This window comes from Lynx rufus, unplaced genomic scaffold (genome assembly GCF_022079265.1).
Source record: "Lynx rufus isolate CCGP_SWC_20201006 ecotype Redwood Valley unplaced genomic scaffold, mLynRuf1.p SCAF_4, whole genome shotgun sequence".
Classification (NCBI taxonomy): domain Eukaryota; kingdom Metazoa; phylum Chordata; class Mammalia; order Carnivora; family Felidae; genus Lynx; species Lynx rufus.
Genome location: NW_025814856.1, coordinates 89,751,804 through 89,773,870, shown reverse-complemented (window position 1 = coordinate 89,773,870; position 22,067 = coordinate 89,751,804). Strand labels below are relative to the sequence as shown.

The 22,067-nt window shown below is 37.1% G+C and overlaps 1 protein-coding gene across 1 annotated transcript in view; it reads left to right on the top strand.

Annotated features, from left to right (window-relative positions):
- Positions 1-22,067, top strand: part of SEMA3D (semaphorin 3D) — a 125,883-nt gene that overhangs the window by 49,700 nt on the left and 54,116 nt on the right. The window contains exons 5-7 of the mRNA XM_047097073.1: positions 4,461-4,554; positions 7,327-7,455; positions 19,826-19,968. Coding sequence (XP_046953029.1) covers positions 4,461-4,554; positions 7,327-7,455; positions 19,826-19,968 — 366 coding nt within the window. The remainder of the gene's footprint in view (positions 1-4,460; positions 4,555-7,326; positions 7,456-19,825; positions 19,969-22,067) is intronic.

Sequence of the window (22,067 nt, the reverse complement as noted above, 5' to 3'; positions counted from 1 at the left end):
TTAATAACTAATACATTAAAGCACCTTCTTTGGGTCATGGACTGTGCCAGGCACTGTACATGGATGGTTTCTTTGAAATTGCACGACACTCTTAATTGAAGTTAATACCTTTGTAACTCCCAACTTACAAGTTAGTAAAAATGGAGTCTCAGTGGAATTAAATAACACGCCTGAAATCTCCCAGCTAATAAGTGGTCCTGCAAGGAATTGGACCAAAGCAGTCTGTCTCCAGAGCAAGCATGCCCACCTGAGATTCAGAATACATACTCTAAATTGCTTCTTTGTATGGGTTTGATGGGTTGTACTGTCATCCTTATGTTTATGTATATACTACTTGTGAATAACCGCACACATTTGCAGGATAATTGGCTGTGTGTTTGAAAGCAAAGTCTAGGCGTATGGAACAAGTTTCTTTACATTGATTTAACTGATTCATGCAGAGATCAAACCCACAGCTGTGGCTGGATTAATTTTCCTCTCTAACCAACTTGTCTAACCAGCCCATTCTCAACCGTTTGAAAATAAAGCAACTTTCATAGTTAAATCTCTGAACCACTAGGAGACTTGGCAACTTGAATCCATCATTCTTTGTTGCTGGTGTAATGTTCTCTTGCCTAGCTTTGATGAAGGGTAATATATAACAGTAGCTCATAGCATAGGGTGTAATTATATGAGATAGCCCCACAGCTTGGATGTGTTTTGAGGCCTGAGGCTAAAGGCCAAACTCACAACTTGCTGAGGGGTGCAAATAGTGTTCTTTAACTCCTAAAAGTCACAAGTGCTGAAAGGGAATTTAGATGGAGCTAATTACTTAGCTTGGGACTGTCAAGCAGCCCCGGGGCAGTCAGATTTATAAGTTCTGTGAACGCGAGAATTATGAGTGAGCAGGGATATGGAATCTTGTGTGTTTTCCATTGGTCAGGAGTACAGGTAATTGCACGGCGATGCTGCTTGAAGATGGTTAACTTTTTAAATGAATTGTGAGTCCCAGGAATTCCTTGTCCTTCCAGAACGAATTTAGAAGGCTCTTAGATTATTAGGTAAAGTTGCTCCTAAAGTGGCTGGAAAGAGGAACCAGCAATGAGAAGAAAGAGGAAAAAAAAAAAAGCCTCAAATGAATGCCAGATTTCTGTCTTTGGCAGTGAATCGGAGAGTGGTATTACTTATTGAGGTGAGAATAGTAATAAGTTTGGGAGGGAAATGGTAAGCTGGTTTTGTACATTCTGCATCTGACAAATGCAGGTCATACCAACTGGGCGTTTGGATCCAGATTTCAGGACAGAAGTCAGGGCAGTTGTTAACAGCTAATAGTTAGCGCATGGGGAGCCAGGGTTTGAATTATGGCTTCAGCCATTTACCAGCTCCATAGTCTTATCCACCCTGCATAAAATTTCCAAGCTTCTGTTTATTTAGGAAAAAGATAATGATAATAATAGAAACTATCTCACAGAGTTATTTTGAGGAGAAAATGAGAAAATGCTTTTGGCCAAGTACTTGCTTCCTTCCAGTAACTTAGTACTCAGTCATATTAGGCAGTAGGAACACAGAAAGGCAAAAAGGCAAGGATTTTAAAAGTGTATGTTTAAACTTCATGTGAAAATAATGTCTGCAATATATTTATGCATGTATGTGTACGTATAGTGTGTGTATACACACACATTCAATATATATATTATTCTGTGTGTGTGTGTGTATGTGTGTGTATATGTGTGTATATATATATATATATTCCGTGACACTGAGAATACCTGATAGTTGTTGAGTAATTACATTGTAAGTGTGTTCTTTGCTCTGGGATCTCCCCTATGCTGCTGCTTATCTCTTTAATTGCGGGTGGTATTAATAATAACTTTGCCTCGTTGCTATGTTGATTAAATGTTTCCTATCATGCTTATCTCTCTACTTCAACAACATATGTCTGTGCACAGCTTAGATAGGTACATTTTGCTTAATTAATTAGGCTTAGGGAATTTAATAGGACAAGTCTTATAAAACTGAAGCTGTCTCAAAAGTTAGCGTCATGTAATTTAGTCCATTTATCTTGGAAAGGCCGTTTAATCAACCATTATTTTTTTACATGATATTCTTATTGGTGTCCTTGACTCTGGCTTAAGGAAACTTGCTTTCCTGATATTTTCTTTCCTCAGGCGATTATAAGAGAGACCTTGAACTAAGCCTTCACGGATACCAATTTTATGGACTTATCTTGAGAATTTAATAAAGTGAAACATCTTAAAAACAGAAGTCTGTACAATTATGACAGTTTATCCAGTACTTTTGATTAACTGTGCCACTCTCTGGTTTTCTTGGTTTTTCTTTCTTACCTTTTTACTATCATCTTCTGGCACACCAGGATTCAGTTTACTTCCTGTCCCATTACAATATCCCATTATAGGCTTTAGGGTCTACAGTTCTGTTTGACCTATGGAAAATAATGTGCTCATAATGATATTTAAACATACATAAGAGCCACTATCTGCAGGTGTTTTTTTTTTTTTTTTGGTTTTTGTTTTTGTTTTTTTTCCCCCCTGACATATCTCTAGCCCCATTCCCAGTTGGAAGCATGCCCTAAATGTGTTCTCACTGGACTTTTTTCGTGCTTAGGCTACACTATCACAGGTTGTCATTAGCTGGCCTGTTCTAACCAAACATACTTGGATTTGATCATATTACACTGTCATGGTGGGTCTACAAGTTGATTTCAACACGTTTTTAAATCCACGGGTTTGAAATTCTTAGATGAAATTAGTTAACAGCATGAATTTTGGGGACAACCTTGAGAGTTCTTTGCCTCTTACTAGCTATATGATACAGAACAAGATACTTAACCCCTTCTAGCCTCAGTATTCCATTGGTAAAGCTGGAACTCTTAAAGTAGCTATGTCTTCGGCTTATGGTGAGGATTCAGTGAGATAATGTACATAAATTTCCTGGCCCATGGTTAATACCTATTAACAGCAGGGACTTTTCCTGTTTGCATTAAAGTGCATTTACTTAAAACGTTGAAATAGCATTTGACAATCATGCTATTTAAATTGCTACCACTATTTTTTAATTAGGTGGTAATTACTATTGGTTTCGTTCAGAAGAAATACACAAATCTGAAATGACGGCATCACACAACAAATAATCCAATTTCCTCCATCCTTTTTGCTTCCTTGCTTACTTTCTAGATAAGTAGTTTTAAATATTCCTTTCTTTTTTTTTTTTAATTTTTTTTAACGTTTATTTATTTTTGAGACAGAGAGAGACAGAGCATGAACGGGGGAAGGTCACAGAGAGAGGGAGACACAGAATCTGAAACAGGCTCCAGGCTCTGAGCTGTCAGCACAGAGCCCGACACGGGGCTCGAACCCACGGACCGTGAGATCATGACCTGAGCTGAAGTCGGACGCTTAACCGACAGAGCCACCCAGGCGCCCCTAAATATTCCTTTCTTATTACATGTGTGTTCTGATATAACTTGGTAGATACACCATCTAGAGAAAATGTCTGAAATGCTGAGATTCTCTAACTAGTGCATATGTGGGGTGAGTCAGCCTTTCTGCTGGATGGTAGTGTTGTCATTGTTATGAAACACTCAAACTCATGGGGCCATATTCATTATACATTCATATTTTTCTTGGAAAGTTCAACTTAAGATGTTGTTTTTTCCTGAATATTAAAAGTCTGCCAATGTCATTCTGTCTGTGGCCACTATTATAAAAATAGATATTTCAGCCAAAATAACTATGTGGTTTTAATGTGTACAGTGTTTTCATAATAGTGAAAATACTACAACAGGGTTTTTTTGTTTTTTTGGCCCACATGTATCAACAGCTCTGTAAATGTACTCCCTGTCTTAGAATGCTTTTATGTCTCTAAAATCACAAAATGTCACAAGCTTATTTTGGTATAGTTGCAGATGCTTGAGTAAACAAACGGCAATAGTAATGAAAGTATAATTATTATAGTAAATTAATTTCTTCCTTTTTTTTTCTTTTTTAAAGTAATCTCTATACACCCAACGTGGGGCTTGAACTCATGATCCCGAGATCAAGAGTTGCATGCTTCACTGACTGAGCCAGGCGGGCTCCCCATAAATTCATTTCTTAAATGAGGAAATTAGCTTATTAGCCTCAGTGAATTTGTTTTGAGGCTTAAGAAATATGTATGCTTGATGGTGATTTTGATAATGAGAGCGGTCCAGACTTAGTGAATTGATTACATTACCACTTCCGATTGAAAAATTAATTCAGTATTATCATTACTACTTTGGGCAAACACAGACCTAGCCATGGGAATTGAGCCATGCCAGAAATAATATTTGCTAAAGAGTTAAGGAGCACAGCCTGATGCACATGCTATATTCAATCAGTTTTTGTTGAATTAATGAGTTAGAGTTTAGTTCTTATCTCCTATCTTCTTGCTGATTCTGCTGTTTTAAAAAATCTCACTTGTGTTAATATTTCTCATAACAGGAAGTTATATTCAAACTAGACACACATAATTTGGAGTCTGGCAGACTGAAATGTCCTTTTGATCCTCAGCAGCCTTTTGCTTCGGTAATGACAGGTAAGAGCAACGGCAGGCTGTTCTTGCTTTTAGGTGATTTTCTGAAAAGGTATGTATAGGTTAAACCACAGTTTCTTGCTGCATTAAAGATTATTTTGGATTACTCTTTCACTGGCTATTTGGTTACAGTATTTTAGTGCCAAGTCTCTATATTTAGCATCCTTATCCTAGGTGAGGCCCCAGCAATCTTTCATTTCTACACAGTTTTTATTTACTTTTATTATTTTTTTAAATGTGTATTTATTTATTTTGAGAGAGAGAGAAAGAGAGCATGTGAGAGAATCCCAAGTAGGGCTGTGCTTGGGAACCCACAAACCATGAGATGAACTGTGAGATCATGACCTGAGCCAAAGTCAAGAGTTAGACGCTTAACCAGTTGAGCCTCCCAGACACCCCTCTGCACAGTTTTTAAATGAACTTCTGGTTGAATTCTTTTTAATGCAAATGACACGTACTTACTTGTTCTATAATTCTGTATTTAGATGGCAGATTTTCTTATACTACACTATGTCCTGTTTGGCTTACTTTGGAAGTTAAATTTAGCAATTCTTTAAACATGATAAAATACAAAATATGTTGAAGAATTGAGTGGAAGAATTAATAATAAGATATAGTGGATAAATTAATAAAACAAACGGTAGAATACAGATAATATAGAATACAGATGATAGAATGTTGTAAGACTTTTTCTTCCAATTTCACACTAACTTGATTGTATTCGTGGAAATGCAAAATGTTTGTGAACATATTCAATCTTCTCTTGCTTTGTCTACATCATAAATTCAACTTGAGAGGTGACTATCCTGTTTAAAGAAGGCAGTACCGTGTGGTCTGAAGTCTGTTCAGAGGAATGTCGGCACGACCTCTGAATTTTAACCATTATAAGGACTCCTTTTGTCTTGGTTTTGTTCATGACTTTGCTCTCTTTTTATTTAACTTGTCTATCAAATGTTTGAATAGACGATAAGAGTGAAGCACCATGGCATTTTAATTTTCACCTAGTGAGAACTAGTGATCTTCCTTTGAAGTGAAAGCGTGTGTGTTTTTGTGTGTTTTGAAAATTGTATGACTAATGTTCAGTCATTATCCTCAGAAAGTGAGATAGATGATTTGGGATTCTGATCTGTCAAGTGGGGCTGACAGATCCTTAATAAAAACAATGGATTGTAGGCATTGGTGACCCCCCCCCCCTTACAAATCCCTAAGTGATTTAAATACAAAGAAGACAGTTTTAAAGCCTGGATAGACAGATAAAATTTTTAGGTTGAAACATACCATTTTTTTTCCTGACAAAATGTTCAGATATCCACAGTTTTATATGTTTGAAATGAATGGTTTGTTTCCTTTACTCTTACCAGGTAATGTCTTTGTTGATGTTGGTATTTCTGCTCTTCCATTTTTAAAAACGTGTCCCGCAATGAAATATTGTTATTTACCGTGTATTTTAGGGGAATGCTTTAAGAGATGAAAGTAGTATCGTATCTACATTTACTTTACCTAACTGGATTTCTCTCTTTTGTGTTTTGTTTTGTTTTACATTTTTCCCTTTCAAAATTGACGCTTGTCATTATTAGATTGGTTGACTCAAATAGCTCATTAGAAGATAATTTAGATGGATATAGTCAGAGGATTTAGGAACTCTGTCAACCACTTATAGGAAGCCAGAATTTTAAAGATAATGTTTCTGTGGAAAATTGGATTTTAGTGATAAAACGTCTTTAGTTCTTCTTATATTTAATCGTTTAAAAATCTAAATCCTCTGTAGAGATTAGCTTTTTTTTTTTTTTTAATTTTGGTCTGTTAGGTATACTGAACATTGTTGACTACAAAGGTTTCTCGAATAGAGGCTTAGCTGTCAAAGGGGCAGGATTTTGTGCTGTAGGGACAGCATTCTTCTCTCTCCCCCTCCAAATGCTGACTGGCATTAGGGAACACTAACCCCTACCCCCTCCGCTTCTCTGCCCCAATCCTTGCTGTTCCCCCTTTTCCCCCATCTCTGCTTTCTGTTCTTTCTCCCTCCCCTCCTTCCCATCTTTCTTCTTCCCTTCTTCCTCCCCAGACCTCTTTCTTCTCTCCTCTGCTTTCTCCTCTGCCTCCCCACCCCCCACTTCTCAGTCTCCGGTAAAACATGGATATGCATTTTACATAAATAACAGGACAAAGAAGTTTGGTATGCCGTAATAGCCACATCTTTGCCTTTTCAGGGATTACTGTTTATCAGAGCCATTAGAGATGTGATTAGCTCCAAGGAATGCAACATGTTATAATTACAAAGAATGACTTCAGTGCTGAAAGCTCCCTTTCAGCAGAGGTTAGGCACAGAAAAGTTGTGGTCATTGGGGTTGTGCCGGTTAAGTAAATACTAATTACACAATCCATTCCTCATTATGGCATTTGCTTTTTAATATTTTTTGCATGTGTTGCTACAAAGACAAACTCCTAATTATGACGTATCCTTGAACTATTTGGGGGGAGAGGGAAAAGAAGGAAGAGCTTATTCATAAGTGAAGCTCATGCACTTGCAATGATTAATTCGGAAGTCTTTGGCCATTTTTATATTCAGGAGTCTAGCGTCAGCTTGCAAAGTTCATGGAGTTATATTTTCTATGACCATGCAAATTTTTCAGAATTTGAACATGATACTTATGACACAGTGTATCTTCTCCTGTTAAGCAGTAAATGTCTCCTGTTCATGCACTGAATGTAGTATATTGCAAACAGTATCTGCTGCTGTACGCTTAATAGTCCTATGTATTCTCTTCTCCCTCTCAGATGAGTACCTCTACTCTGGAACAGCTTCTGATTTCCTTGGCAAAGATACCGCATTCACGCGGTCCCTTGGGCCTACTCACGACCACCATTACATCAGAACTGACATTTCAGAGCACTACTGGCTCAATGGTTAGTGATTTTCTGACTTTTCTTTTCTTTTTTTTTTTTTTTTTTTTTTTGCCTTTGCTTTTGGGTGGATAAGAAGCTCATTATTATTCACTCAAATGTGTTTTGGGATAAGTGGTTTAGCTTAACACAATAAAATGCATTTGATATAATTCCCCACTAAGTTAGACAGCTCTCCAGACCCTGTTGTGTATATAATAATAGCTGACATGTACTGAGAGTGTGCTATTGTCCTTGACGCTGTTCCATGCTCTAATTGATTTTTTAAATGTCCACAATGACATATGAGGTATACATTATTATTATGTGCTTTTTAAAGATGAACAAACTGAGGTAGAGTGATTTGGTCGAGTTCTTATAACTTGTCAGTTATAGAGCCCGGGGTTCGAGTTGGCAGTCTTTCCCCTGCAGCCTGTTTTTTTGTTGTTGTTTTGTTTTGTTTTTGTTTTTTAAATTTTTTTTTAAATGTTTCTTTCTTTCTTTTTTTGAGAGACAGAGACAGAGTGTGAGCGGGGGAGGGGCAGAGAGAGAGGGAGAGACAGAATTGAAGTAGGCTCCAGGCTCTGAGCTGTTAGTACAGAGCCCAATGTGGGGCTCGAACTCACAAACTGTGAGAACCTGATCTGAGCCAAAGTGGGAGACTTAACCAACAGAGCCACCCAGATGCCCCTCCTGCAGCCTGGTTTTTAATGACTAAGCCAAATACTGTCTATGAGCCTAATGAAAACAGGTTAGGTTATAATGTTGACTTCTTTTGTTTAAAGATAATTTATTTGGGTTGACGTGTCCCTCCAGAATTTAAAGCATATTAATATTGACATTGGTTTTTCTGATTACTTTTTTGTTTATAGGTCACACAGAACTCTGAGATAAAAAAAAATCCACTAATGAATTAATTGATTAATTAATTAATTTATGTTTGTTACTTCTTTGTTTATTCTCTCCTGCTGTACAGGAGGTCAATTTTTGGCATGATAGTCCAATGTTTTCTAATTATCATAGAACTTTCTTGCACAGTGGGGCAGAATAACATAACATTACTGTCTAAGCAGGCAGATACCATTTCTCATTCCCACCATAAATATTGGGTTTTAGTGCGGGAGGCCTGGGTAGACATTTCCTAGGGGCTATCTCTCTATCTCTCAGTATCATTTGAGCAGTGACAACATAAACAAAAGGGAAAACACTTTAAAACATTTCTTTAGTCAAAACGTCCTGAACCATTTGTTTACCCAACAATAGGATCTCCCTTGGCCAAAAGAGAACCCTATTAGTGGGGAAAACAAATATAGAATATCTCCAGCTATGCGATTACTCATTAATTTCTTTACACTTGTACAAGGCAAGACTATCTTCTTGAGCTTTGTGAGGTTTTTGTGAAAATAGTTGGTTTGAGATGGACTTCATAGATTTTACCCAATAGAAAAACGTACCTATCTGTTTAGGTAACAAGATATACTTACGGCCTAAAATGAAGTATAGATTTTCTTTCTCAGTCTCGGGATGGCAAAAACCATATTGCCACTCTTTTCAGAGATTATTCTATGTATTCCTTAACAATGGCATGTCCATAAAGAGGTCTGCAGCACTGCTGAATTAATAAATGTAGAGAATCTCTATTCAACTCTTATTTGACTAGCGTGCTGTGCTGAGTGCTGTGTGAAGACTATTACAAATTAGGAAGCCTTGAGTTGGTTTAGCATTTAATAAACAACACTTGAGGACCCTTGGCATACTGAATGCTGTTCTGCTCCTGGGCATGCAAAGATTACATGGGAGGGTTACTGACCTAATTGATGATGACTGCCCGAAGCATCAGAAGAGAGTGGGAGATGGGGCTAGAAAACTGTAAATATCCTGAAATCATGGGGAAGTTAGCTGTGGTTAAGCTCTTTTTGCTCTTTTTCTTTTCTTTTCTTTTCTTTTTTCTTTTCTTTTCTTTTCTTTTCTTTTCTTTTCTTTTCTCTTCTTTTCCTTTCTTCTTTCTTTCTTTCTTTCTTTCTAGATATAATTGATATATAACACTATATTAGTTTCAAGTGTACAACATAACGATTTGATATTTGTATATATTGCAAAATGATCACCACAGTAAGTCTAGTTAACATCCATCACCATACAGAGTTGAAAATATTTTTTGTGTGTGAGAGAACTTCTAAGATCTACTCTCTTAGCAACTTTCAAATATGCAGTATGTGTATTAACTATAATCACCATGCTGTACATTACATCCCCATGACTTACTTATTTTCTAACTGGAAGTTTGTGCCTTTTGACCCCCTTCACCCATACCCTGAACTTAATCAGGGAAATGGATCTTTGTTTGTTTGTTTGTTTGTTTGTTTTTTATAAAGGTGACTGACAGTAGCATGAAGGGAAAATTAAAGGAGAACGGGGGTAGAGAAAGAAGCCATTGTAAGGAAACAGGAAAAAGGTGGGACAGGAACATAAGTATTGACTGTGGACACGGATGTGAGAATATACAGCAACAAATATTTGAAACAGAAGATGTTTGTTTGGGAATAGAAGCCAAGAATATGAGGTCGAATTCAAGAGATTTTGGATACTGAGAAAACTTTGCAGTGAGAGAAGTCAGCAGAAAGGAAGAAAGGAGAAAGGATACACAGTAGAGAATTCTCAATGGATTGAATGCAGGAAAATGACTAAGAGTTAGGAGAACTAACATTTATGGTTCTAGGACATTCAAGGCAGATCGCTTAGTGGTTAATGTCCCAGGGGACCATATAACCTGGTTTGCCCCGGACATTTCCAGTCTGCCTCTAATGTTCTGTAACTCTCAAAAGTGTCCTACTCTAGATGAGAGTCACAGCTGTGTTTCTGTAGAATATACTTACCTCGGCTTAAAGCCTAAATATCACTTTGTGACCTTGGTCAAACCTTTCTGTGCATCTAAATTCTTAGTCAAAAATTTGGCATAATAATAGTTATTCACAGTGTGTTCTAAGGATTAAATTAGATCATAAAGGGAAGATCATATTGGGAAATCTGATGGAAGACAATTTTAAGAGCAGTTCAGTGTCAATATTGTCATCACCATCATTATTATTGTCCTTAAAGGTGAGAAAGGCAGGAGGTTGGACTAAAACGCTGAATCCTCTGTGATTCACTGACATCTGTTTAGCATTTCTATTGACCACCTTTCTTTCTCTCTGTCTACATGGTAATTCTGTGAGCTCATCCATTCTCAGAACTTCAACTGCTTCCTGTGTTCCATTTCTTCCTAAAACTGTATTTCCAAACCTTTTTCTGCAACTCAGAGCCCTTAAGAACTTTTTGGGGGGGTACCTTACATCTTCATCCCAGTTTAAAAGAAAGAAACTGATTGTTTTATATGGGAATAAAGATATTTAAACCTAATAAAGTATATTAGTGCCACTAATGTACTTTGATTTTTTTTAACAAGTTGTTACAAGTTGTGATCCTTTGCTTGAGTTTCTTTAAAAATATGTAGATACAGATACAGATATATAAAAGACTAATTGGATCTAAAAACCAAAATCCTGTGAATCTAATTTAAAATTATCTTGTTTTCCCTTTCTAATCTGCCCTTCAATACCAGTTTCCTGATTTCTGTCTTAACTTTCTAAACATTGTCTACCCTATTACCTTGAAGTTATCTTTGATTTCTTCCTCTTCCCGGTCCCCTTTATCTTATCTATCACTAGAGGCCTTTACTTCCTTTAAAATATCTATCGACCTTGTTCTTTTCATGACCACCATCTTTCTATAGGTCTTTATCACCTTATCCCTGGGTTCTTGACACTATTTTATTGTTTGTTAATTCATTTCCTTCTCTTCTGTTTCAAATTTATTTTATACAGTATCCATGCTGGTCACTATTTTAGGCACTTTTGAAGTATTATTTTATCTAGTGGTATAATCTTGAGAGAATTACTATTCCCATTTTATATTTGAGGATAGATTAGAAGTCAGATATATTGTTCATAGATACCTAGTAGATATGAGATTAAAACTCAGGGATGTCTCTCTTGCTCTAGACACATTTTTTAAATATATATTTTATAATGCATTATGTGATCCAACCAAATTCTGCTCTTTTGACTGTACGTCCTGTGCTCTTGGAGCCTCATTTACAGACAGGGTTCATGTTTGCATGTCATGTTATGCAATAGCAAACTGAGAATGTGGGTTTGGTTGTAGGCACTAGAGAAGATAGAGAAAATGTGGTCAGGTAAGTGATGTGGGAGACCTCAGCAGAATCTGTGAAGTCAGGGTGAGTGCAAGCATCAGATCAGATGTCAGGTCACAATTAGAAGAGCACGACGCTTCAGGAAACCCCTTCAGCCAAGGAGCTTCTCGGTCCATGGAAACTAGGACGCAGTAGGGGAGAAATTACAGAAACTATGTGAGATTCTTGTAATGGGGAAGTACTTTACAGACTAAGGCAAAAGATTGGGTTGTGTAAGGAGCATTTCTCCCTTCTGAGAAGCATGCATTTTCTGGGTTGTTGTCAACATGGGGTCCAAAGACAGAGGTCAGTGAATCATCCGGAGTGTGGGGAACAAAAAACAGTGATAGAGGAACTCTGAAGATTATTAGGAATAATGTTGTCATTGACATGATCTTATTCAACCTCACATCCCATAAGTTAAGACAGCTTGAAGAATGTGAATCCAGGTCTCTTAGTCCCCCAGACCATCCTTCCATCCCAATACCAAACTTCTGAAAGGAATAGTGTATCATATCTCCTGAACCGCAAGTCTGCCATTTTGGTGGCAGTTGTGGGAATAAAGGTTGTTTCTGCCTTAACACTGGATCTGACCTATCAGTTACTGATATAGACTCCTTGACATAAAGCTGCACTATCTAATATAGTAGACACTAGCCACATGTAAACTTAAATTAATTAACCACATTGAAAATTTGGTTCCTTAAAACAACCAACAAAACTAAAAGGCAACCAACGGAATGGGAAAAGATATTTGCAAATGACATATCAGACAAAGGACTAGTATCTAAAATCTATAAAGAGCTCACCAAACTCCACACCCGAAAAACAAATAACCCAGTGAAGAAATGGGCAGAAAACATGAATAGACACTTCTCTAAAGAAGACATCCAGATGGCCAACAGGCACATGAAAAGATGTTCAGCGTCGCTCCTTATCAGGGAAATACAAATCAAAACCACACTCAGGTATCACCTCACGCCAGTCAGAGTGGCCAAAATGAACAAATCAGGAGACTATAGATGCTGGAGAGGATGTGGAGACACGGGAACCCTCTTGCACTGTTGGTGGGAATGCAAAATGGTGCAGCCGCTCTGGAAAGCAGTGTGGAGGTTCCTCAGAAAATTAAAAATAGACCTACCCTATGACCCAGCAATAGCACTGCTAGGAATTTATCCAAGGGATACAGGAGTACTGATGCATAGGTGCACTTGTACCCCAATGTTCATAGCAGCACTCTCAACAATAGCCAAATTATGGAAAGAGCCTAAATGTCCATCAACTGATGAATGGATAAAGAAATTGTGGTATATATACACAATGGAATACTATGTGGCAATGAGAAAAAATGAAATATGGCCTTTTGTAGCAACGTGGATGGAACTGGAGAGTGTAATGCTAAGTGAAATAAGCCATACAGAGAAAGACAGATACCATATGGTTTCACTCTTATGTGGATCCTGAGAAACTTAACAGGAACCCATGGGGGAGGGGAAGGGAAAAAAAAAAAAAAAAAAAGAGGTTAGAGTGGGAGAGAGCCAAAGCATAAGAGACTGTTAAAAACTGAGAACAAACTGAGGGTTGATGGGGGGTGGGAGGGAGGGGAGGGTGGGTGATGGGTATTGAGGAGGGCACCTTTTGGGATGAGCACTGGGTGTTGTATGGAAACCAATTTGTCAATAAATTTCATATATATATAAAAAAAAAAAAGAAAAAAAAATTTGGTTCCTTAGTCATACCGGGCACATTTCACACGCTCACTAGCCACATGGGCTAGGGGCTATCATTTTGGACAGCACAGATTTAAAACATTTCCATCATCACAGAATTTTCTATTAGACAGTGCTGGTCTAAATTATACTTATTTATTACGTGCACTAGCCCACAATCAAATAATGCAACACCAGTGTAAATTTTCTGTACTATTCACATAGCATGTAGATGTGGAACTCACTGCTTGGTTTCATAAATTGGTTGCCAGGTTGAAAGAACTGACAGATATTTGATATTTCAAATGATGGAGTCAGTGTCAATGCCCAATCAGTTTCTTCTATGGATTATTACATCATTGTGTTATTTATTTCTGGTTAGACGGTTTGAGGGTTTTTTTCCCATTCAATTTTGCTCTCTATAGTTTCACTTTTAGTTTAAAATCCTACTCTTTACAGGTTTGTGATTACGCTCTTGTAAGTGTACGTTGATATTACATTTGGATTAGGGGAAACACGAAGGTTAAATGAAATTTGCAGTTGAGTGTCTGTTTAGATAATTAACCATTAAAAAACATGAATCTTTTAGATGTGAATCTTTTAGCAGTCCATAAAATCCTTGATGCTTGTGTGAATGCCATATTTTGTTCTTTGTCCTGCGTGGGATTAACCAGAGCAAGATCAGCTAACCTCTTCACTTACCAGTCCCAGGATCCTTGTCAGAATTTCTCTAGGACTTTGCCTAATCCAGTTTCAATAGCTTTAAGAAGTATGTATCCTGATTGCTTCTTTGAGAGACTAATCCATCCATTGAATAAATACCTCTCCAGGAGGAGGAAAAATTACAAAGGTGAAATATTACGGGCAATTCTAGATGAAGTCTTAGATGGTTTCACACTTCTTTTTTTTCACTTTTCTTTATCAGCTTATTAGAACCTATCAGGAAATAGGAATATAGATACAAACCAGAGTGGTTCCTCAAACACAGTTGAGTTTTTGTGAGAATCTTAGGATAAAACTTAGAAGTGTGACCATTGGGAAAATGAAAACAAACAATGATGCCTCAGATACATATGTTTTTGTTTTCTTTCCTGGAGTAGAGGAGAACTTTTGTTTTATTTTTTTATTTTTAACATGTGGAGGCAGTTTTCATTTGAAGTTTCTCTTGGAGAGTTCTGTTGTCTACAAATTCTCTTTCCACTGAAAAGGATAACATTTTTAAAAAGTGGTAGGAAGAAGATATTACAAGAAGAAGGAAAGGAAAACAAGGAACTCACTACTTGTTAAATCATGGTGTGTGCTCATCTGTGTGCAAAGAGCTTCCTAGGGAGAAATGAAAGAGATGTGTATTGCAAGCTGGGTTGATGCCATTTTCATTTGGCAGTGTCTCTCAGTGTCATGCTAATAGTCCGTTTGTGAAAATGCATGATTTCAAACTCTATCCCTATTAGAGCATGTCTTTTAAATGCCAGAGGGGAAAAATGTGCTATTATAATAAAGCCCAGGTGTCTGTTGGTATGATTTTAAATTATTTCATTCAACAACTGTGCATGTCACACACTGATTAAATGATAGCTATTTTTACTCAAACTTGGCCTCAACTCAGGAAGGAGTTTCTTCCTCAAAGTACTAGCATCTGAGTTCTAAGACAGGACCTCAACTGAATCTGCAAGAAAGAAATTCTGTACTCTTGAAACATATACATATATATTTAACAATTTTTTTTTTACCATTTATTCATTTTTGAGAGACAGAGCAGAGGAGGGTCAGTGAAAGGGCGACACAGAATCTGAAGCAGGCTCCAGGCTCCATGCTGTCAGCACAGAGCCCAATGCGGGGCTCGAGCCCGTGAACTGTAAGATCATGACCTTAGCCAAAGTCAGATGCTCAACTGAGTGCGCCCCCCAGGCGCCCCTTGAAACGTATATTTTCAACTCATGAGTATGCTTATTATTTATATCACACAATAGAATCCTATTTGATACAAACTCTTCTTTCATAATTAGATTTCTTCATGTAATAAAAACCTCCATCATTCAATTTTCTTACAGTACTCTAAATGATAGTCTTAGAGTACTTAGAGTCTGCATTTAAAAGAGAATCCAATAAAATCAGCTGTCACTGAATAAAGTAACTGTTCATCTATGACCACCTAGGATCTACTGATCATTTATGTTCTATATTAGTTGAAAGATGAAAGTAACATAAACTGGAAAAATAGCTACTCTGCTTGCCCACACTGATGTCATAAATAAAATTCCTGGAATGTAGACTAATGTCACATTCTGCCTTTGACCATTTCAAACGCTACCACCTGGCAACACTTGAATAAGCTTTTCAGTATCTAAAGTAGGCTTTTCTGTGTATTTCTGCAGTAGGAGAATATGAATTGCTTGCCATGTTTGTTTGTGCTCCTTTTAGACGCACTACATTATGCTTTGTTGTAGGATTGATTTTTTTTTTTTTTTTTTTTTTTTTGCTGAACTCCATAAACAAGTGAAGAGCTGACAGTTTGCTCCTGTAACTTCTTGTCCCTTCTGAGTATCTGAGCAGCTCTCTCTCTCACACTGGAATTCCTTTTACCTGTAAGGATTTTCTGTTTCACGTCACTGAATTCTCATTTCCTCTCTAGAGAGAGAAGATTATGTAAATTTTGTACTACCATGGTATTTTTTAAATTATAAGTTCAACTCAATCATGAAATAGGGAGAGGATATTAATTAATGTTACAAGGGTGACATACTTCATGTAGAACTTTTACTTAGATTGTACTTAAGGGCGATGATAAATTCTGCTTTATCCCCATTTTGAAGTTCATTCAACTATTTCAAGATAAAACAAGTTAATCATATTCCTAGAAATTGTTATAGGACTACGAATCCCCATTCATAGTGTGAATTCCCATTTTAAGTTCAAATATTTGTTATGATAATACAAGCTAATCGTATCCTATAATTTATGTATATTTTCAGTTTTATCCCTTTTGTGCCCTAATCACTAAAGAATTTGTATTTATCACTGGTCTTCTCTCCCCTTGTCCATCCATGTGTCTGCATTATTGACCTTTGGTTAATGAGTGCTATCTATATCCTTTTTCCCACATGCAAAATAGTAGTCTAAGTTCAGTGACTCTTAAATTTAGATGCTTATAAGAATCACCTATTATGTTTTATTTATTTTTGTATTTCTTTTTTTATTTAATGTTTATTTATTTTTGAAAGGGACAGAGAGCTAGGGAGGGACAGAGATATATATATAGAGAGAGAATCCCAAGCAGGCCCCACACTGGGAGCGAAAGAGCCTGCATGTGGGGCTTGATCTCACGGCCCACGAGAGCAGGACCTGAGCTGATATCATGAGCAGGATGCTTACCCGACTGAGCCACCCAGACACCCCAATGTATTTCTTTTTTTTTAAGTTTATTTATTCATTTTGAGAGAGAGAGAGCAAGCACAAGTGGGGGAGATGCAGAGAGAGATGGAGAGAGAGAATTCCAAGCAGGCTCCATGCTGACAGCATAGAGCCCTACATGGAGCTTGAGCTCACAAACCATGAGGTCATGACCTGAGCCGAAGTCCAGAGTCAGACTCTTAACCCACTGAGCCACCCAAGTGCTCCTATTTTTATATTTCTTTGTTTTGAAAATACACATGGCAAGACACTTGGAGATTTTCCATCCAGGCAGGTAACATTTAGGCATCTGTAAATCCAACAGATTTCCATAGATTATTATTAATGCCTTTGTCTATGTCTGTGGGAGCCCATAGTTCTATGCTCATTGTCACATTCTCCTTGGAAATCATTGAAAACATCAAGACTTGGGCCTTCTCCTTGGTCATATCTTAGCCATATGTTAATACTTCCCTAATCTGATTTGTAATTGGTTTGAAGAGTCGGTTTTTATTCATTTTTTATTCTGTGATTGTAGTGGTTTTTCTTGTTCTAAATACCTTGAATATTGTATAGTAGTAATTAAGTATGTTCCTCATTTTCACCAATGTGCTGAACTCCTAATACTGCATTGGTAAGAAAATCTGTGTCCACATTTTTTTTTTTTTTTAGGAAACATAATATATTTAAATAAAAATTAGACTTTTTTTTTGAGGGAGAGAGAGAGCAGGATGAGGGGGGAAAGAGAAGAAGAAGAAGAAGAAGAAGAAGAAGAAGAAGAAGAAGGAGAAGAAGAAAGAGAGAGAGAGAGAGAGACAGAGACAGAGACAGAGACAGAGAGAGAGAGAGAGAGAGAGAGAGAATCTTAAGCAGGCTCCAGGCTTAGCATGGAGCCCAAAGCAGTTCTTGATCCCAGAAACCTCGGATCATGACCTGAGCCGAAATCAAGAGTCAGGTGCTGAGCCATCCACACTGAGCCATCACACTCGCCTAGAAATGTTAATTTGTGACTACAAAAGAATTTTTACTTTGCTTAGGGGTTCAAAACCAAATGTTTGTAATTTATCAACAATTTAAAAGAGGGGCTGGAGAGAGAAAAATTAAAACATCGTGAGTGAGATTGTTAATGAAACTTGCTCTTTTAAGGTTAATTAGAAAACTAAAAATTTAAAACCCTACATGGTTTTCTAAAATTTATTTTTTTACTTAACCTAGGGCTGTATCCAGATGAGATTATCAAGAGCATAAGAATCCACTGGGGTTCTAAACTTCAGGGAAAGAACAGGGAAATAATAAAGAACAAAGGGGAGAAAGTTAATACACAAAATTCCCTCTCACTTTTCCTCTTAAGGTTTCCCATTTAAGCAGAGAAGACACTGGATAGGAGACCCCAGTTGACCCAGCTGGACTGGGACAATAAAGACTGAACTACCCATTGTTTGGAATCAAACATTAACTTTTGTTTATTGGAGAAGGCTATTATGAAGTCTTGTTTGTGGGGCTGTTGACCTATTGCTCTACATTAGCAGGGGGATGATTGTCAGTACTCCTGGGGTACTTGACAATACGGCAGTGTTGATCTTTTTTACCTACCACGTATTCTTTGTTTTGTTTTTGTGGTGGTGTGGTGGTTGTGGTTGGAAACGATTTGTCGTGTCTTGTTTCCTGCTTCTCCTTCCTAACGAGTGCTCTTTGCTTCCTTTCAGCCATCTCATGTTTTCTACTTAATTGAAGTCCTTCCTTCCTTACTCAATAAGTATTCTCTTTCTCTACTTTGCCTTCATCAAAAGAACCATTTCTGAATTAGTATCACCTCATTACAGATCTGTTATCTGGTTAATTCACAGTTCTACAAAACCAAAACCCAACACTTTGTAATAAAGCAGTTAGTAACCCCAATTGACTTATCACTGGTGCAGCACAGAAATGGTTGAGTTGCTATTATGTTTTTTCACTCGACTTGTTTTATGGACATATTTCCATGCTGGTGCATTTAGAACTGTGTACTTTGTTTTGATCAGCTAGATATTACTGTAACAAATATTGGGATGTGCTACATTTTCTATCATTCTCTTCTTTGTGGTCATAATAACGATTATTATCCTGAACATCATCTTAATAAATAACATTTATTGAACCCTTATTGTCAGGCATGACCAGATAGCAAGTATTTTACCTATATATTAATTCACTTGGTTATCATAGTGGTTATCCTACTACGTAGATGATTGGTAGCCTCACATTAGGCATGAGAAAACTGACACATAGAGAAGACAAAAATTTGCTTAAGGTCACCCTTCCAGTAAGTGGGAGAAACAGAATATAAACCTGGAAAGACTGTCTCCAGAGCCTACACTGGAGTTAACGCAAGCACTATTAATTAGTTGTTTTAATTTCTTTTTTTCCCTTTAGCAATTACACAAAATGCAGCAAATAACATCATAATTTAGCAAATTTGGGGTGTGTTTATAGTTTCCCTGAGCTCTTCATTATGTACATTGTGATTAAAAAAAATTTTTTTTTACATTTATTTATTGTTGAAAGACAGAGTGTGACCAGGGGAGGGACAGAGAGAGAGGGAGACACAGAATCTGAAGCAGGCTCCAGACTCTGAGCTGTCAACACAGAGCCCAGTGTTGGGCTCGAACCCACAAACTGTGACATCATGACCTGAGCCAAAGTTGGATGCTCAACTGACCAAACCACCCAGGCTCCCCATGTACATTGTGATTTTAAAAGCAGTGACTTCATCAAATAAAAGGAAAGTGTAAAGTTTGAAAGGACTTTCTAAGTAATTTAGTTGAGTTGCAACGATGGTGAATATCAGCCAGTCGTGTTCTCACCAGGTCTCTGGAGTTCCTAGAGAACTTGCTCGAGACCTCTGCATGCTAATACGTGTTTCTATATTGTGTCATGTTTATTTGTGTGGATGTCTTGTTTCCCACATGCCAGTCACGGTTCATTTTTTTTTATTCTGCTAATTGTTTCACATTCAAAGACACCAATATTATCTTGGCTGAATTATCTCAGTATTTTAATTTGTAGTTTCTTTTCTTTCAAACAGGAGCAAAATTTATTGGAACTTTCCCTATCCCAGACACCTATAATCCAGATGATGATAAAATATATTTCTTCTTTCGTGAATCATCGCAAGAAGGCACTACTTCTGATAAAACCATCCTTTCTCGAGTTGGAAGAGTTTGTAAGGCAAGATATATTTATCTTACTTAAGGCATGTATGTATATGTATGAACAATTAATCATGTAATGTTGAAGTAAGAGTATTTTAATGTCCATCATTCGTAAGTAGTAGGATAAATTCAGACTATCACACTGGTATAATATTTTTTTGAGAGAGAGACAGAAAGAGAGAGTAAGTGAGAGAGAGAGAGAGAACACGAGCACGGTAGGGGCAGAGAGAGAGAGAGAGAGAGAGAGAGAGAGAGAATCTTAAGCAGGTACCACGCCCAGGGGGAGCCCGACACAGGGCTTCAACCCATGACCAACCGTGATCGTTACCTGAGCTGAAATCACAAGTTAGACACTTAACTGTCTGAGCCACGCAGGCTCCCCTTACGTATATAATTTTTAACATCCAAAAGGAAAAAGGAAAAAAAAAGAGATTAAATTTTTTCCAATATTAGAGCTCTGTTTCATTGTTGGTTTTGTTTTCGTCCAGTGTGAACTGTTATCCAGGTTTGAGTTAGATACTTGGCAGTTTGGTCCTTATATTGACAGGTTACCCCCTCACCAGTTTTCACTGTTCCCAGCAAGATCATGCATTGTCCTGACCCAGGGAAATTAAGATGCTTTTATACATTAAATTTGATTTTGAAATTGAAAGTAACATAATCACTGGAGTAACTGGAACACTAACAGAATCAGATCTGGTATTTTTTATGAAAACACATCACACATGTAAAATTATGCATCTTTCTAAGGATCAAATAAGTTGAAACTATGGTTAGTAATATATAGTAAATATTTTCTGGAGCATTCATCTAGATTAGGTTTTGAGAATACATGGGATAAGGGGGGTGGGGTGACGGGGACAAATAAACCGAAATGCAAAACATTTGTTTTGAAGAATACTGCGGTTAGTTTTTAAGATTGCCATTTTATGTAATTTATAGGAAAACAGAATTCTATGACATGCTTACATTTTGTTCCTTTAAGGTTCTCTTTTGAGTGAATACAATCTTTATAGAATAATAATGCTACTGGAATCATACTTTTGACTTCAATATGTTATTTTGTTGGATTTGTCTTCACTGAAATAACTTTTCTTTCATAGTGAGACACCTTTAGTGTAAACTCTGTTATTAAGAAGAAGAGCTGTTAAGTTAATAAATACTCTCAGTAGGAAGCTTTTTTTGGTCTTGTCCAAACTTTTCATTTTCTTCCATGTGAGCCTATCCCTTTTTTGTCCCAATCTGTACCCTCGGGCTTTTGAGCACGTCCAGGGACAGAAATACAAACCATCACTGCACTTAAAGTGCTAATGAAAACATGGCTTTTGAATGAGGCCAGCTCATGAGCACACATCATTCTTTACCTAGTGTCCTGGCCAGGGATGCTGTCTCCCACTGATCCCTTCACCCCCAGGGGACAGAGTTCTCTAAAAAGCATCCTCATTCTTTCCGAGTCCAAGAATTCACAGTAATTTCTCTTGAAGCCTCTTGCCTAGAGATGAATAGCCATTGCTTGGAGTAGTCGTAGTGTGTTAATGTACTGAAGCATGCTTTAAAACAACAGTCTCCCAACTCTGAAAAGCTGTACTGTGGATTGACATCATTTATATAAATGGCTACATTAAATATGTCATAAAAGATTTACAAGTTAGTTTCTGATGAACGTATATAACAAGTGAATGTTTTGTGGGCGAGTTCAATACTTATTTCTTAATAGGTCTAATCCATTCGATAGCAATTAATTCTTTACAAAGTACTCTTTCCACCCTAGTATTGTTGAACGTTACATTAGAGGGGGAAAAATTTAGTTGCCCCACTTATAAATTTTTATATTAAAAATGTGATGTAAACGTGAAGTATTGGCCCAGGGATATTTAGTTTTAATTATGAACAAACTCCTAAAGAAGTGAAAAGGCAGAGAGAATGGTAGCGCAGGAATCTTCCCACCAGAAAAAACTCTAAGGCCACACAGCAAGATTTTGTCATGCCATTGTGTTTGGATAAAAAGCTAACAAATTGTGAGATCAAATAAGGACATGTGATGGATGAATTTACTTTAAAGAAAAAAAAAAGATGTAATGAAAGTCCTTCTTACATTAGTCTGTTTACTCAATC